Source organism: Mytilus galloprovincialis, chromosome 8 (genome assembly GCF_965363235.1).
Source record: "Mytilus galloprovincialis chromosome 8, xbMytGall1.hap1.1, whole genome shotgun sequence".
Lineage (NCBI taxonomy): Eukaryota > Metazoa > Mollusca > Bivalvia > Mytilida > Mytilidae > Mytilus > Mytilus galloprovincialis.
In genome coordinates this window covers 39,450,399-39,468,885 of record NC_134845.1, presented here as the reverse complement: position 1 = coordinate 39,468,885, position 18,487 = coordinate 39,450,399, and the positions used below count along the sequence as shown (strand labels likewise).

General features: G+C 35.1%; 1 protein-coding gene across 1 annotated transcript in view; it reads right to left on the bottom strand.

Annotated features, from left to right (window-relative positions):
- Positions 1-17,908, bottom strand: part of LOC143041909 (uncharacterized) — a 114,154-nt gene extending 96,246 nt beyond the window's left edge. The window contains exon 1 of the mRNA XM_076214046.1: positions 17,607-17,908. Within this exon, the coding sequence (XP_076070161.1) occupies positions 17,607-17,900 (294 nt within the window). The 5' untranslated portion in view covers positions 17,901-17,908. The remainder of the gene's footprint in view (positions 1-17,606) is intronic.
- Positions 17,909-18,487: the final 579 nt, after the last annotated feature.

The window sequence follows — 18,487 nt, the reverse complement described above, 5'->3', positions numbered from 1 at the left end:
TTTTTAGCCATGGCGGCCATCTTGGTTTGATGGCCGGGTCACCGGACACATTTTTCAAACTACTAACCCAAAAGATGATTGTGGCCAAGTTTGGATTAATTTGGCCTAGTAGTTTCAGAGGAGAAGATTTTTGTAAAAGATTACTAAGATTTACGAAAAATGGTTAAAAATTGACTATAAAGGGCAATAACTCCTAAAGGGGTCAACTGACCATTTTGGTCATGTTGACTTATTTGTAAATCTTACTTTGCTGAACATTATTGCTGTTTACAGTTTATCTCTATCTATAAAAATATTCAAGATAATAAACCAAAACAGTAAAATTTCCTTAAAATTACCAATTCAGGGTCAGCAACCCAACAACGGGTTGTCCGATTCATCTGAAAATTTCAGGGCAGATAGATCTTGACCTGATGAACAATTTAACCCATGTCAGATTTGCTCTAAATGCTTTGGTTTTTCAGTTATAAGCCAAAAACCGCATTTTACCCCTATGTTCTACTTTTAGCCATGGCGGCCATCTTGGTTGGTTGGCCGGGTCACTGGACAAATTTTTTAAACTAGATACCCCAATGATGATTGTGACCAAGTTTGGTAAAATTTGGCATGGTAGTTTCAGAGGAGAAGATTTTTGTAAAAGATAACTAAGATTTACGAAAAATGGTTAAAAATTGACTATAATGGGCAATAACTCCTAAAGGGGTCAACTGACCATTTCAGTCATGCTGACTTATTTCTAAATCTTACTTTGCTGAACATTATTGCTGTTTACAGTTTATCTCTATCTATAATAATATTCAAGATAATAACCCGAAACAGTAAAATTTCCATAAAATTACCAATTCAGGGGCAGCAACCCAACAACGGGTTGTCCGATATATCTGAAAATTTAAGGACAAATAGTTCTTGACCTGATAAACAATTTTACCCCTGTCAGATTTGCTCTAAATGCTTTGGTTTTTGAGTTATAAGCCAAATACTGCATTTTACCCATATGTTCTATTTTTGGCCATGGCGGCCATCTTGGTTGGTTGACCGGGTCACCGGACACATTTTTTTAACTAGATACCCCAATGATGATTGTGGCCAAGTTTGGATTAATTTGGCCCAGTAGTTTCAGAGGAGAAGATTTTTGTAAAAGATTACTAAGATTTACGAACTAGAGGCTCTAAAGAGCCTGTGTCGCTCACCTTGGTATATGTGAATATTAAACAAAGGAAGCAGATGGATTCATGACAAAATTGTGTTTAGGTGATGGTGATGTGTTTGTACATCTTACTTTACTGAACATTCTTGCTCCTTACAATTATCTCTATCTATAATGATCTTGGCCCAGTAGTTTCAGTGGAAAATGTTAGTAAAAATTTACAAATTTTATGAAAATTGTTAAAAATTGACTATAAAGGACAATAACTCCTTAGGGGGTCAACTGACCATTTTTGTCATGTTTGACTTATCTTTAGGTCTTACTTTGCTGTACATTATTGCTGTTTACAGTTTATCTCTATCTATAATAATATTCAAGTTAATAACAAAAAACGTCAAAATTTTCTTAAAATTACCAATTATGGGGCAGCAACCCAACAACCGGTTGTCAGATCCATCTGAAAATTTCAGGGCAGATAGATCTTGACATGATAAACAATTTCACTCCGTCAGATTTGCTCTAAATGCTTTGATTTTTGAGTTATAAGCCAAAAACTGCATTTTACCCCTATGTCCTATATTTAGCCATGGCAGCCATCTTGGTTGGATGGCCGGGTCACCGGACACATTTTTTAAACTACATACCCCAAAGATGATTGTGGCCAAGTTTGGATTAATTTAGCCCAGTAGTTTCAGAGGAGAAGATTTTTCTAAAAGATCACTAAGATTTACGAAAAATGGTTAAAAATTGACTATAAAGGGCAATAACTCCTTAAGGGGTCAACTGACCATTTCGGTCATGTTGACTTATTTGTAAATCTAATTTTGCTGAACATTATTGCTGTTTACAGTTTATCTCTATCTATAATAATATTCAAGATAATAACCAAAAACAGCAAAATTTACATAAAATTACCAATTCAGGGGCAGCAACCCATCAACGGGTTGTCCGATTCATCTGAAAATTTCTGGGCAGATAGATCTTGACCTGATAAACAATTTTACCCCATGTCAGATTTGCTCTAAATGCTTTGATTTTTGAGTTATAAGCCAAAAACTGCATTTTACCCCTATGTCCTATATTTAGCCGTGGCAGCCATCTTGGTTGGATGGCCGGGTCACCGGACACATTTTTTGAACTACATACCCCAAAGATGATTGTGGCCAAGTTTGGATTAATTTAGCCCAGTAGTTTCAGAGGAGAAGATTTTTGTAAAAGATTACTAAGATTTACGAACTAGAGGCTCTAAAGAGCCTGTGTCGCTCACCTTGGTCTATGTGACTATTAAACAAAGGAAGCAGATGGATTCATGACAAAATTGTATTTTGGTGATGGTGATGCGTTTGTACATCTTACTTTACTAAACATCCTTGCTGCTTACAATTATCTCTATCTATAATGAACTTGGCCCAGTAGTTTCAGTGGAAAATGTTAGTAAAAATTTACAAATTTATAAAAATTGTTGAAAATTGACTATAAAGGACAATAACTCCTAAAGGGGTCAATTGACCATTTCGGTCATGTTGACTTATTTGTAAATCTTACTTTGCTGAACATTATTGCTGTTTACAGTTTATCTCTATCTATAATAATATTCAAGACAATAACCAAAAACAGCAAAATTTCCTTAAAATTACCAATTCAGGGGCAGCAACCCAACAACGGGTTGTCCAATTCATCTGAAAATTTCGGGGCAGATAGATCTTGACCTGATAAACAATTTAACCCCCATGTCAGATTTGCTCTTAACGCTTTGGTTTTTTAGTTATAAGCCAAAAACTGCATTTTACCACTATGTTCTATTTTTAGCCATTGCGGCCATCTTGGTTGGACGGCCGGGTCATCGGACACATTTTTTAAACTAGATACCCCAAAGATGATTGTGGATAAGTTTGGATTAATTTGGCCCAGTAGTTTCAGAGGAGAAGATTTTTGTAAAAGATTACTAAGATTTACGAAAAATGGTTAAAAATTGACAATAAAGGGCAATAACTCCTATATGGGTCAACTGACCATTTCCGTCATGTTGACTTATTTGTAAATCTTACTTTGCTGAACATTATTGCTGTTTACAGTTTATTTCTATCTATAACAATTTTCAAGATAATAACCAAAAACAGTAAAATTTCCTTAAAATTACCAATTCAGGGGCAGGAACCCAACAACGGGTTGTCAGATTTATCTGAAAATTTCAGGACAGATAGATCTTGACCTGATAAACAATTTAACTCCATGTCAGATTTGCTCTAAACGCTTTGGTTTTTGAGTTATAAGCCAAAAACTGCATTTTACCCCTATGTTCTATTTTTAGCCATGGCGGCCATCTTGGTTGGATGGCCGGGTCATCGGACACATTTTTAAAACTAGATACCCCAAAGATGATTGTGGATAAGTTTGGATTAATTTGGCACAGTAGTTTCAGAGGAGAAGATTTTTGTAAAAGATTACTAAGATTTACGAAAAATTGTTAAAATTGACTTTAAAGGGCAATAACTCCTAAAGGGGTCAACTGACCATTTCGGTCATGTTGACTTATTTGTAAATCTTACTTTGCTGAACATAATGGCTGTTTACAGTTTATCTCTTTCTGTAATAATATACAAGATAATAACCAAAAACAGCAAAATTTCCTTAAAATTACCAATTCAGGGGCAGCAACCCAACAACAGGTTGTCAGATTCATCTGAAAATTTCAGGGTAGATAGATCTTGACCTGATAAACAATTTTACAAAATGTCAGATTTGCTCTAAATGCTTTAGTTTTTAAGTTATAAGCCAAAAACTGCATTTTACCCCTATGTTCTATTTTTAGCCGTGGCGGCCATCTTGATTGGTTGGCCGGCTCACCAGACACATTTTTTAAAATAGATACCCTAAATATAATTGTGGCCAAGTTTGGATTAATTTGGCCCAGTAGTTTCAGAGGAGAAGATTTTTGTAAAAGATTACTAAGATTTACGAAAAGTGGTTAAAATTGACTATAAAGGGCAATAACTCCTAAAGGGGTCAACTGACCATTTTGGTCATGTTGACTTATTTGTAAATCTTACTTTGCTGAACATTATTGCTGTTTACAGTTTATTTCTATCTATAACAATTTTCAAGATAATAACCAAAAACAGTAAAATTTCCTTAAAATTACCAATTCAGGGGCAGGAACCCAACAACGGGTTGGTCGGATTTATCTGAAAATTTCAGGGCAGATAGATCTTGACCTGATAAACAATTTAACTCCATGTCAGATTTGCTCTAAACGCTTTGGTTTTTGAGTTATAAGCCAAAAACTGCATTTTACCCCTATGTTCTATTTTTAGCCATGGCGGCCATCTTGGTTGGATGGCCGGGTCATCGGACACATTTTTAAAACTAGATACCCCAAAGATGATTGTGGATAAGTTTGGATTAATTTGGCCCAGTAGTTTCAGAGGAGAAGATTTTTGTAAAAGATTACTAAGATTTACGAAAAATTGTTAAAATTGACTTTAAAGGGCAATAACTCCCAAAGGGGTCAACTGACCATTTCGGTCATGTTGACTTATTTGTAAATCTTACTTTGCTGAACATAATGGCTGTTTACAGTTTATCTCTTTCTGTAATAATATACAAGATAATAACCAAAAACAGCAAAATTTCCTTAAAATTACCAATTCAGGGGCAGCAACCCAACAACAGGTTGTCAGATTCATCTGAAAATTTCAGGGTAGATAGATCTTGACCTGATAAACAATTTTACAAAATGTCAGATTTGCTCTAAATGCTTTAGTTTTTAAGTTATAAGCCAAAAACTGCATTTTACCCCTATGTTCTATTTTTAGCCGTGGCGGCCATCTTGATTGGTTGGCCGGCTCACCAGACACATTTTTTAAAATAGATACCCTAAAGATAATTGTGGCCAAGTTTGGATTAATTTGGCCCAGTAGTTTCAGAGGAGAAGATTTTTGTAAAAGATTACTAAGATTTACGAAAAGTGGTTAAAATTGACTATAAAGGGCAATAACTCCTAAAGGGGTCAACTGACCATTTTGGTCATGTTGACTTATTTGTAAATCTTACTTTGCTGAACATTATTGCTGTTTACAGTTTATCTCTATCTATAATAATATTCAAGATAATAACCAAAAACAGCAAAAATTCCCTAAAATTACCAATTCAGGGGCAGCAACCCAACCACGGGTTGTCGGATTCATCTGAAAATTTCAGGGCAGATAGATCTTGACCTGATAAACAATTAAACCCCCATGTCAGATTTGCTCTAAATGCTTTGGCTTTTGAGTTATAAGCCAAAAACTGCATTTTACCCCTATGTTCTATTTTTAGCCATGGCGGCCATCTTGGTTGGTTGGCGGGGTCACGCCACACATTTTTTAAACTAGATACCCCAATGATGATTGTGGCCAAGTTTGGTTTAATTTGGCCCAGCAGTTTCAGAGGAGAAGATTTTTGTAAAAGTTAACGACGCCGGACGACGGACGACAGACGACGGACGCCGGACGCCGGACGCAAAGTGATGGGAAAAGCTCACTTGGCCCTTCGGGCCAGGTGAGCTAAAAATGGTTAAAAATTGACTATAAAGGGCAATAACTCCTTAAGGGGTCAACTGACCATTTCGGTCATGTTGACTTATTTGTAAATCTTACTTTGCTGAACATTATTGCTGTTTACAGTTTATCTCTATCTATAATAATATTCAAGATAATAACCAAAAACAGCAAAATTTCCATAAAATTACCAATTCAGGGGCAGCAACCCATCAACGGGTTGTCCGATTCATCTGAAAATTTCTGGGCAGATAGATCTTGACCTGATAAACAATTTTACCCCATGTCAGATTTGCTCTAAATGCTTTGGTTTTTGAGTTATAAGCCAAAAACTGCATTTTACCCCTATGTTCTATTTTTAGCCATGGCGGCCATCTTGGTTGGTTGGCGGGGTCACCGGACACATTTTTTAAACTAGATACCCCAATGATGATTGTGGCCAAGTTTGATTAAATTTGGCTTAGTAGTTTCAGAGGAGAAGATTTTTGTAAAAGTTAACGACGACGGACGCAGGACGACGACGGACGACGGACGCAGGACGACGGACGCCGGACGCAAAGTGATGGGAAAAGCTCACTTGGCCCTTCGGGCCAGGTGAGCTAAAAATGGTTAAAAATTGACTATAAAGGGCAATAACTCCTAAAGGGGTCAACTGACCATTTTGGTCATGTTGACTTATTTGTAAATCTTACTTTGCTGAACATTACTGCTGTTTACAGTTTATCTCTATCTATAATAATATTAAAGATAATAACCAAAAACAGTAAAATTTCCTTAAAATTACCAATTCAGGGGCAGGAACCCAACAACGAGTTATTCGATTCATCTGAAAATTTCAGGGCAGATAGATCTTGACCTGATAAACAATTTTACCAAATGTCAGATTTGCTCTAAATGCTTTGGTTTTGAGTTATAAGCTAAAAACTGCATTTTACCCCTATGTTCTATTTTTAGCCATGGCGGCCATTTTGGTTGGTTGGCCGGGTCACCAGACACATTTTTTAAACTATATACCCCAATGATAATTGTGGCCAAGTTTGGTTTAATTTGGCCCATTAGTTTCAGAGGAGAAGATTTTTGTAAAAGTTAACGCAGGACGACGACGGACGACGCCGGACGCCAAGTGATGGGAAAAGCTCACTTGGCCCTTCGGGCCAGATGAGCTAAAAAACAAGAATGTGTCCACAGTACACGGATGCCCCCACACACTATCATCAAAAACTATCTTTGCCAAAAACTTTAACCTGCAGCAGGACAGACACATTTTCTAAGTACAATGGACTGTGAAATTCGGTCAAAACTCTTATTTGAAATTAAAGTTAGAAAGATCATGTCATACGGAACATGTGCACTAAGTTTCAAGTAAAATGGACTTCAAAAACTACATCGACCCTAAACTTATACCTAAAGTATGACAGAGGAATGGAGTAAGGCACAACCGGACAAAAAAAAGAAGGAACAAAATGACCCACAGACTGAAAAAATATTGCACCGGGGTATAAAAATGAAATGCCATTATTCTTTTTATCAACAATATGTCTTAACAGTATTCTTTATTTATAACTAGAGGCTCTAAAGAGCCTGTGTCGCTCACCTTGGTCTATGTAAATATTAAACAAAGGAAGCTTATGGATTCATGACAAAATTGTGTTTTGGTGATGGTGATATGTTTGTACATCTTACTTTACTAAACAGTCTTGCTGCTTACAATTATCTCTATCTATAATGAACTTGGCCCAGTAGTTTCAGTGGAAAATGTTAATAAAAATTTACAAATTTTATGAAAATTGTTAAAAATTGACTATAAAGGACAATAACTCCTTAGGGGGTCAATTGACCATTTCGGTCATGTTGACTTATTTGTAAATCTTACTTTGCTGAACATTATTGCTGTTTACAGTTTATCTCTATCTATAATAATATTCAAGATAATAACCGAAAACAGCAAAATTTCCTTAAAATTACCAATTCAGGGGCAGCAACCCAACAACGAGTTGTCCCATTCATCTGAAAATTTTAGGGCAGATAGATCTTGACCTGATATACAATTTTACCCATGTCAGATTTGCTCTAAATGCTTTGGTTTTTGAGTTATAAGCCAAACTGCATTTTACCCCTATGTTCTATTTTTAGCTGTGGCGGCCATCTTGATTTGATGGCCAGGTCACCGGACACATTTTTTAAACTAGATACCCCAAAGATGATTGTGGCCAAGTTTGGATTAATTTGGCCCAGTAGTTTCAGAGGAGAAGATTTTTGTAAAAGATAACTAAGATTTACGAACAAGAGGCTCTCAAGAGCCTGAATCGCTCACCTGGTAAACAATGCCTTATTGAACATATTGAACCATGCCAGGCAAACATGTACAGCTAACAATTCTTCAATATTAACCTATTTGTAGATCTTACTTTGCTGATCATTTTTGCTGTTTACAGTTTATCTTTATCTATAATGATATTCAAGATAATGACCAACTAGAGGCTCTAAAGAGCCTGTGTCGCTCACCTTGGTCTATGTGAATATTAAAGGAAGCAGATGGATTCATGACAAAATTGTGTTTTGGTGATGGTGATGTGTTTGTACATCTTACTTTACTGAACATTCTTGCTGCTTAAAATTATCTCTATCTATAATGAACTTGGCCCATTAGTTTCAGTGGAAAATGTTAGTAAAAATTTACAAATTTTATGAAAATTGTTAAAAATTGACTATAAAGAACAATAACTCCTAAGGGGGTCAATTGACCATTTCGGTCATGTTGACTTATTTGTAAATCTTACTTTGCTGAACATTATTGTTGTTTACAGTTTATCTCTATCAATAATAATATTCAAGATAATGACCAAAAAGAGCAAAATTTCCTAAAAACTAACAATCCAGGGTCAGCAACCCAACAACGGGTAGTCCGATTCATCTAAAAATTTCAGAGCAGATAAATGTTGACCTGATAAACAATTTTACTCCATGTCAGATTTGCTCTAAATGCTTTGGGTTTTGAGTTATAAGCCAAAAACTGCATTTTACCCCATGTTCTATTTTTAGCCATGGCGGCCATCTTGGTTGGATGGCCGGGTCACCGGACACATTTTTCAAACTACTAACCCAAAAGATGATTGTGGCCAAGTTTGGATTAATTTGGCCAAGTAGTTTCAGAGGAGAAGATTTTTGTAAAAGATTACTAAGATTTACGAAAAATGGTTAAAAATTGACTATAAAGGGCAATAACTCCTAAAGGGGTCAACTGACCATTTCAGTCATGTTGACCTATTTGTAAATCTTACTTTGGTGAACATTATTGCTGTTTATAGTTTATCTCTATCTATAATAATATTCAAGATAATAACCAAAAAGAGCAAAATTTCCTTAAAATTACTAATTCAGGGCCAGCAACCCAACAACGGGTTGTCCGATTCATCTGAAAATTTCAGGGCAGATAGATCTTGAACTGATAAACAATTTTACCCCTGTCAGATTTGCTCTAAATGCTTTGGGTTTTGAGTTATAAGCCAAAAACTGCATTTTACCCCATGTTCTATTTTTAGCCATGGCGGCCATCTTGGTTTGATGGCCGGGTCACCAGACACATTTTTCAAACTACTAACCTAAAAGATGATTGTGGCCAAGTATGGATTAATTTGGCACAGTAGTTTCAGAGGAGAAGATTTTTGTAAAATATTACTAAGATTTACGAAAAATGGTTAAAAATTGACTATAAAGGGCAATAACTCCTAAAGGGGTCAACTGACCATTTCAGTCATGTTGACTTATTTGTAAATCTTACTTTGCTGAACATTATTGCTGTTTACTGTTTATCTCTATCTATAATAATATTCAAGATAATAACCAAAAACAGCAAAATTTCCTTAAAATTACTAATTCAGGGGCAGCAACCCAACAACGGGTTATCCGATTCATCTGAAAATTTCAGGGCAGATAGATCTTCACCTGTTTAACAATTCTACCCCATGTCAGATTTGCTCTAAATGCTTTGGTTTTTGAGTTATAAGCCAAAAACTGCATTTTACCCCATTGTTCTATTTTTAGCCATGGCGGCCATCTTGGATGGTTGGCCGGGTCACCGGACACATTTTTTAAACTAGATACCCCAATGATGATTGTGGCCAAGTTTGGTTTAATTTGGCCCAGTAGTTTCAGAGGAGAAGATTTTTGTAAAAGTTAACGACGACGACGGACGACGGACGCCGGACGACGCCGGACGACGCCGGACGCCAAGTGATGAGAATAGCTCACTTGGCCTTTTAGGCCAGGTGAGCTAAAAACTGCAAAATTTCCTTAAAATTACCAATTAAGTGGCAGCAACCCACCAATGGTTTGTTTGATTCGTCTGAAAATTTCAGGGCTGATAGATCATGACCTAATGAACATTTTTACCCCATGTCAGATTTGCTCTAAATGCTTTCGTTTTTGAGATATAAGCCAAAAACTGCATTTGACCCCTATGTTCTATTTAAAGTAAGGGCGGCCATGTTTTTTGACGGATCAAAAATCGAAGCACACACTTTGTACAGGATAATCTAAGGAACTATCATGCTAAGTTTCATCCAAATCCATTCAGTAGTTTCAGAGGAGAAGATTTTTTAAAGTTAGCAAATATGATGAACAAATTGTGAAAAATTGTCATTAAAGGACATTTACCCCTTAAGGGGTCAATTGACAATTTTGGTCATATTAACCTATTTGTAGATCTTACTTTGCTGATCATTTTTGCTGTTTACAGTTTATCTTCATCTATAATAATATTCAAGATAATGACCAAAAACTGCAAAATTTCCTTAAAATTACCAATTAAGTGGCAGCAACCCAACAATGGTTTGTTTGATTCATCTGAAAATTTCTGGGCTGATAGATCTTGACCTAATGAACATTTTTACCCCATATCAGATTTGCTCTAAATGCTTCCGTTTTTGAGATATAAGCCAAAAACTGCATTTGACCCCTATGTTCTATTTTAAGTAATGGCGGCCATGTTTTTTGACGGATCAAAAATTGAAGCACACACTTTGTGCAGGATAATCTAAGGAACAATCATTTCAAGTTTCATTCAAATCCATTCAGTAGTTTCAGAGGAGAAGATGTTTGAAAAATTGTTAACGACGACGACGACGACGGACGCCAAGTGATGAGAAAAGCTCACATGGCCTTTTAGGCCAGGTGAGCTAAAAATGGTTAAAAATTGACTATCAAGGGCAATAACTCCTAAAGGGGTCAACTGACCATTTCGGTCACGTTGACTTATTTGTAAATCTTACTTTGCTGAACATTATTGCTGTTTACAGTTTATCTCGATCTATAATAATATTCAAGATAATAACAAACTAGAGGCTCTAAAGAGCCTGTGTCGCTCACCTTGGTCTATGTGAATATTAAACAAAGGACGCAGATGGATTCATGACAAAATTGTGTTTTGGTGATGGTGATGTGTTTGTACATCTTACTTTACTAAACAGTCTTGCTGCTTACAATTATCTCTATCTATAATGAACTTGGCCCAGTAGTTTCAGGGGAAAATGTTAATAAAAATTTATAAATTTTATGAAAATTGTTAATAATTGACTAGAAAAGGACAATAACTCCTTAGGGGTCAATTGACCATTTCGGTCATGTTGACTTATTTGTAAATCTTACTTTGCTGAACATTATTGCTGTTTACAGTTTATCTCTATCTATAATAATATTCAAGATAATAACCAAAAACAGCAAAATTTCCTTAAAATTATCAATTCAGGGGCAGCAACCCAACAAAGGGTTGTTCGATTCATCTGAAAATTTCAGGGCAGATAGATCTTGACCTGATAAACAATTTTACCCCATGTCAGATTTGTTCTAAATGCTTTGGTTTTTGAGTTATAAGCCAAAAACCCCATTTTCCCCTATGTTCTATTTTTAGCCATGGCGGCCATCTTGGTTGGTTGGCCGGGTCACGCCACACATTTTTTAAACTAGATACCCCAATGATGATTGTGGCCAAGTTTGGTTTAATTTGGCCCAGTAGTTTCAGAGGAGAAGATTTTTGTAAAAGTTAACGACGACGGACGACGGACGACGGACGCCGGACGCAAAGTGATGGGAAAAGCTCACTTGGCACTTCGGGCCAGGTGAGCTAAAAACAGCAAAATTTCCTTAAAATTACCAATTCAGGGGCAGCAACCCAACAACGGGTTGCCCAATTCATCTGAAAATTTCAGGACAGATAGATCTTGACCTGAAAAACAATTTGACCCTATGTCAGATTTGCTCTAAATGCTTTGGTTTTTGAGTTATAAGCCAAAAACCCCATTTTACCCCTATGTTCTATTTTTAGCCATGGCGGCCATCTTGGTTGGTTTGCCAGGTCACGCCACATATTTTTTAAACAAGATACCCCAATGATGATTGTGGCCAAGTTTGGATTAATTTGTCCCAGTAGTTTCAGAGGAGAAGATTTTTGTAAAAGATAACTTAAGATTTCGAAAGATGGTTAAAAATGGACTAAAAAGGGCAATAACTCCTAAAGGGGTCAACTGACCATTTCAGTCACGTTGACTTATTTGTAAATCTTACTTTGCTGAACATTATTGCTGTTTACAGTTTATCTCTATCTATAATAATATTCAAGATAATAACCAACTAGAGGCTCTAAAGAGCCTGTGTCGCTCACCTTGGTCTATGTGAATATTAAACAAAGGACGCAGATGGATTCATGACAAAATTGTGTTTTGGTGATGGTGATGTGTTTGTAAATCTTACTTTACTGAACATTCTTGCTGCTTACAATTATCTCTATCTATAATGAACTTGGCCCAGTAGTTTCAGAGGAGAAGATTTTTGTAAAAGATAACTAAGATTTACGAAAAATGGTTCAAATTGACTATAAAGGGCAATAACTCCTAAAGGGGTCAACTGACCATTTCAGTCATGTTGACTTATTTGTAAATCTTACTTTGCTGAACATTATTGCTGTTTACAGTTTATCTCTTTCTATAATAATATTCAAGATAATGACCAAAAACAGCAAAATTTCCTTCAAATTACCAATTCAGGGGCAGCAACCCAACAACAGGTTGTCGGATTCATCTGAAAATTTCAGGGCAGATAGATAATGACCTGATAATCAATTTAACTTCGTGTCAGATTTGCTCTAAATGCTTTGGTTTTTGAGTTATAAGCTAAAAACTGCATTTTACCCCTATGTTCTATTTTTAGCCATGGCAGCCATCTTGGTTGGTTGGCCGGGTCACGCCACACATTTTTAAAACTAGATACCCCAATGATGATTGTGGCCAAGTTTGGTTTAATTTGGCCCAGTAGTTTCAGAGGAGAGGATTTTTGTAAAAGTTAACGACGCCGGACGACGACGACGACAACGGACGTCGGACGCAAAGTGATGAGAAAAGCTCACTTGGCCCTTCGGGCCAGGTGAGCTAAAAACAGCAAAATTTCCTTAAAATTATCAATTCAGCGGCAGCAACCCAACAACGGGTTGTTCGATTCATTTGAAAATTTCAGGGCAGATAGATCTTGACCTGATAAATAATTTACCCCATGTCAGATTTGCTCTAAATGCTTTGGTTTTTGAGTTATAAGCTAAAAACCCCATTTTACCCCTATGTTCTATTTTTAGCCATGGCGGCCATCTTGGTTGGTTGGCCGGGTCACGCCACACATTTTTTAAACTAGATACCCCAATGATGATTGTGGCCAAGTTTGGATTAATTTGTCCCAGTAGTTTCAGAGGAGAAGATTTTTGTAAAAGATAACTAAGATTTACGAAAAATGGTTAAAAATGGACTAAAAAGGGCAATAACTCCTAAAGGGGTCAACTGACCATTTCGGTTACTTTGACTTATTTGTAAATCTTACTTTGCTGAACATTATTGCTGTTTACAGTTTATCTCTATCTATAATAATATTCAAGATAATAACCAAAAACAGCAAAATTTCCTTAAAATTATCGATTCAGGGGCAGCAACTCAAGAACGGGTTGTTCGATTCATCTGAAAATTTCAGGGCAGATAGATCTTGACCTGATAAACAATCTTTGCCTTGACAGATTTGCTCTAAATGCTTTGGTTTTTGAGTTATAAGCCAAAAACCCCATTTTCCCCTATGTTCTCTTTTTAGCCATGGCGGCCATCTTGGTTGGTTGGCCGGGTCACGCCACACATTTTTTAAACTAGATACCCCAATGATGATCGTGGCCAAGTTTGGGTTAATTTAGCCCAGTAGTTTCAGAGGAGAAGATTTTTGTAAAAGTTAACGACGACTGACGACGGACGACGACGGACGACGGACGCCGGACGCAAAGTGATGGGAAAAGCTCACTTGGCCCTTCGGGCCAGGTGAGCTAAAAACAGCAAAATATCCTTAAAATTACCAATTCAGGGGCAGCAACCCAAGAACGGGTTGCCCAATTCATCTGAAAATTTCAGGACAGATAGATCTTGACCTGATAAACAATTTGACCTATGTCAGATTTGCTCTAAATGCTTTGGTTTTTGAGTTATAAGCCAAAAACTGCATTTTACCCCTATGTTCTATTTTTAGCCATGGCGGCCATCTTGGTTGGTTCGCCGGGTCACCGGACACATTTTTTAAACTAGATACCCCAATGATGATTGTGGCCAAGTTTGGTTTAGTTTGGCCCAGTAGTTTCAGAGGAGAAGATTTTTGTAAAAGTTAACGACGACGGACGACAACGGACGCAAAGTGATGGGAAAAGCTCACTTGGCCCTTCGGGCCAGGTGAGCTAAAAATATGAAGCAACATGAAATAGTTAGTAAAACGACTTTTAAGCGTACAAAACAGTTGTTACTATAATAGGTTGTTTGAATGAAGTTGCATAAATTTCATTGATTAAATAATGTGGATGGACTTCAGCATTTGACACTGCTGCACTGAGACATAACCTAATGCCTTATGCCTTGTTCACATGTACATTTAATTCGAATTCGCTAACTGCGTTCACACACTCTTCTTTTTTAATTCGAATTGATTCAAATTGGCTAATTTGCATGATCCAATTTGCATTAGAAATGCGTTTTTGTTAATACAAATTAAAGTTAACATCATTCAGACAGTTAAGCGAATTTGACGCGCATTGCAATTGGAATTATAATTTACATTTGGATGTAAAACGTTTTGAATGGGAATTAAACTAATTGGAATTAGTTAATGCAAATTGAATTCAAAATAGGTATGAATGTAGCATTATATTTGCGAGTATCAAGCCATGTCCATGTTATGTCCATGCTCTTAAAAATAGCAGACAGCAAGATCAAAATGCTGATAAAACTAGTACACTCTCATTTCTATAAATCATTTAAAATATCACGAGGCAGATATATTAAATAAAAGCAAATTTTCTCAACTAGATAAGAGTAATTCTTTCAATATCCTAACCTTGCAAATTGTCTCCCCTTATTTATTTTTTTTTATTATTGCAAATTCTTATGTAACATTACAAATAATGTTTTCTAAATCAATTTTCATTTCCTATAAACTGAACAGAATAACACAACATTTGAATTTAATTGACATGTTTAAATGAAGAAACAACATTGCACACCTGCTTTACAACAAGATCTAGTTCACAAATTGTAAGAATTAGATATTTATCTTCCAATGTTAACATATAAATCTTGATGCCTTACCTTCATAATACCAGACAACATTCTTTACAGCATTCAACAGTACATTTCTGAGTCAGAAGAAATCATGCACTTTTATTACTGATGTCCAAGGACAACAAAAGCAACTGAAGAAGAATTTTACCAACATAGTTGGCCTTGCATACTGCTTACATAAAGGCTTATTATTGCTTAATATTGTAAATTCAGAAATTATTGCGATGTCTTTATTATTGCCAAAATTGCAACATGGTTATAATTGCAATAATTCAAAACTGCATTTTATTGTAAAATGACAAATTCGCAATAATAAATGCATGCAATAATTTCTGAATTTACAGTATACAATCTTGGATTATTTTAACTTTGAAAAAACTTGATTTCAACACAACTAATAAGAGTATGACGTCAATTTTCTTTTATCGCGAAAGATATGATATTTTTTCACAGATTCACTTGAAGGTTAACTGTCGACTTAAACTTATGTAAATTCTTTTGTCCCCTCCTATAAATATAATAGCTATTGTTCTCTGTAGAGTTTATTCATGGAACCTTTAAATTTCTTCTAAGAGAAATCTATCACTCATTGACTAATTTACCTGATCAAAAACTAAACTTTCAATGAAGAAAATACAAGTACCTATACATGTTACGTACTAAATAAGGACAAAGAAAACTGCATGTGATGTTGTATTTATTCAAAATCAATAATGTATTTTCAATTTGTACAATATAAACTCTGATTCAAACATTAAAAGAAAAATTTCTGACATAATATTCAACATTGTATAAAAAAAAATACTGGAAAATGACAACTTTTGAATTAAATTATGTTCTATAACTTAACCAACACAAAAAAAAATAATATACAAATGATAACAGGAAAAATAATAAACTTTTGACAAAATTCAACATTTTGGGATTAAATCAGTATTTATTTTGAACAGATTGAAATATGTACATTGAAATTGAATAAAATACAACATCATATGAAGTTTTGGGAGTAGATACCTGTATTTTCATCATTTAAGAAGATGATTTTTTTTGTTACAAAAGTTTAAATCCCTTGACCAAGAGGAGATGTCTTAATGTGGAAAACTGTCATTTTGGTTTGCAATAATACTCCTTTTTGCAAGGCATTTAAAGAATAAGAATCCATACTGTTATGATACTTTTGATTGGCTGAACACATCACAAGCCATTCAAAATCAACATTTTATTTTTCAATAATTCAACATTAAGGATGTCACATGCTTGACATGACAATGTCCCTACAATGCATAGGGAAGCAAATGATCTTGATATAACTCGTTTTTTCATTGAAAAGTACATTTAACATGTTTACAAACATTGAATGATTCTTGTTCAAATTTTATAGAGTTGCACATATTTTGGTATGAATTGTTCAATTCTTTTAATTATATTCTTTGTGAGGGCAATGATATCTTACAAAGAAAATGTTTTACCCCTCCAATTGTAAACACAAAAATAAAAGCTTATGCTTTAAGTACATTGTAATTGCTTACCTAAATGTTTATCAAAGTCTAGACAAATTTGTGAAATGGATACAGGCATTGCTTTCCTGTTTCAGAAATCTAAACCATCATAAATATAATAGTATCAGAACAATCCTATAAGGAGCCAATCTGTTTAAAAGTATCTATAAAAAACATCTTCTGTCTATTATAAATTGTTTCCAATATAACCAATGTAATACTTGATCAAACTTAGAAGTATTAGAAAAGAATAAACAGACTGTAATGAATGGTTTTCTTAAGCTGTCATGTCTTTATCAGAAACAGATGACAAAAATTATCTCCCTTTCCAAGAAACTTCCCTGCATATATATATATATATATATATATATATATATATATATATATATATAATGAAATTAAATAAAGGCTGTCTTTTTCTTACGAGATTTGGAGTCTTATTTGACACTTGTACGTGTTTAATCTCTTTTATGTAAATTCAGAAATTGTGTGTGCATTAGTTATTGGGATTATTGTACAATGTACAAAAATGAAAATTAATTATTGCACTTTCAGAAAATGCTGCATACGAACAGATGCTATCAAAAGAAATCTGAATTCAATCTCATTTCATTGTGCTATCAGGTCATGGAGACTTAAATAATAAATTTTATTGCAATACAATTTCTTCGTATACTGTTGGACTCACCATGGCCAAAACTGGCGAGTCCGTGGACTCGCCTTCAAAAACCTTTAGTGAGAACCCTAAATTCTACATTTTCAAACCTACATTCTGAACCGACACAACAGCGATACTCACCTCATAGGAAGGTGGTCTCCAAAACTCATTACCACTCTCATCTTCTTTCAGTTTTTTGTCAATTACATCTTCTCCAATACAGGCTCTGCCTTCTTTTTCTGTAAACTGGTTGGACACGGCACCTTCTGTCAATTCAGTGCCTGATGTAAATATATTCTCAAATGTGACTTCCTTGATTCCCATATCGCTGGATAAAACTTGGAAATCTATGTCACATGTAATTTCTTCAATACCAATGTAATCAGCTGATTTTTCGTCAAGTATACAACTATCTTTGCTGGTAATCAGCTGCATTATCTATGGCTGAAAATTAAATTCAGAAATAAGTTAAAACAAAGGGACATAAAAATCATGAGATACTGTAGAATGAAAAACAAAGGGACAAGAAATTCATGAGATACTGTAGAATGAAAAACAAAGGGACAAGAAACTCACGAGATACTGTAGAATGAAAAACAAAGGGACAAGAAACTCATGAGATACTGTAGAATGAAAAACAAAGGGACAAGAAACTCATGAGATACTGTAGAATGAAAAACAAAGGGACATAAACTCATGATATATTGTAGAATGAAAAACAAAGGGACATGAACTCATGATAAACTTTCAGATGAAAAATGAAGGAGCAAAAATCTGATGAGATTCTGTAGAATGAAAAACAAAGGGACATAAATCTCATTAGATACTGTAGAATAAAAAACAAAGGGACATTAATCTCACTAGAATAGATACTGTAGAATGAAAAACATAGGGACATAAATCTCATGAAATACTGTAGAAAGAAAAATAAAGGGACATAAATCTCATAAGATACTGTAGAATGAAAAAACAAATCACATAAAACAGTGGTGGATCCATGGGGAGGGTTCCAAGGGTTGGTA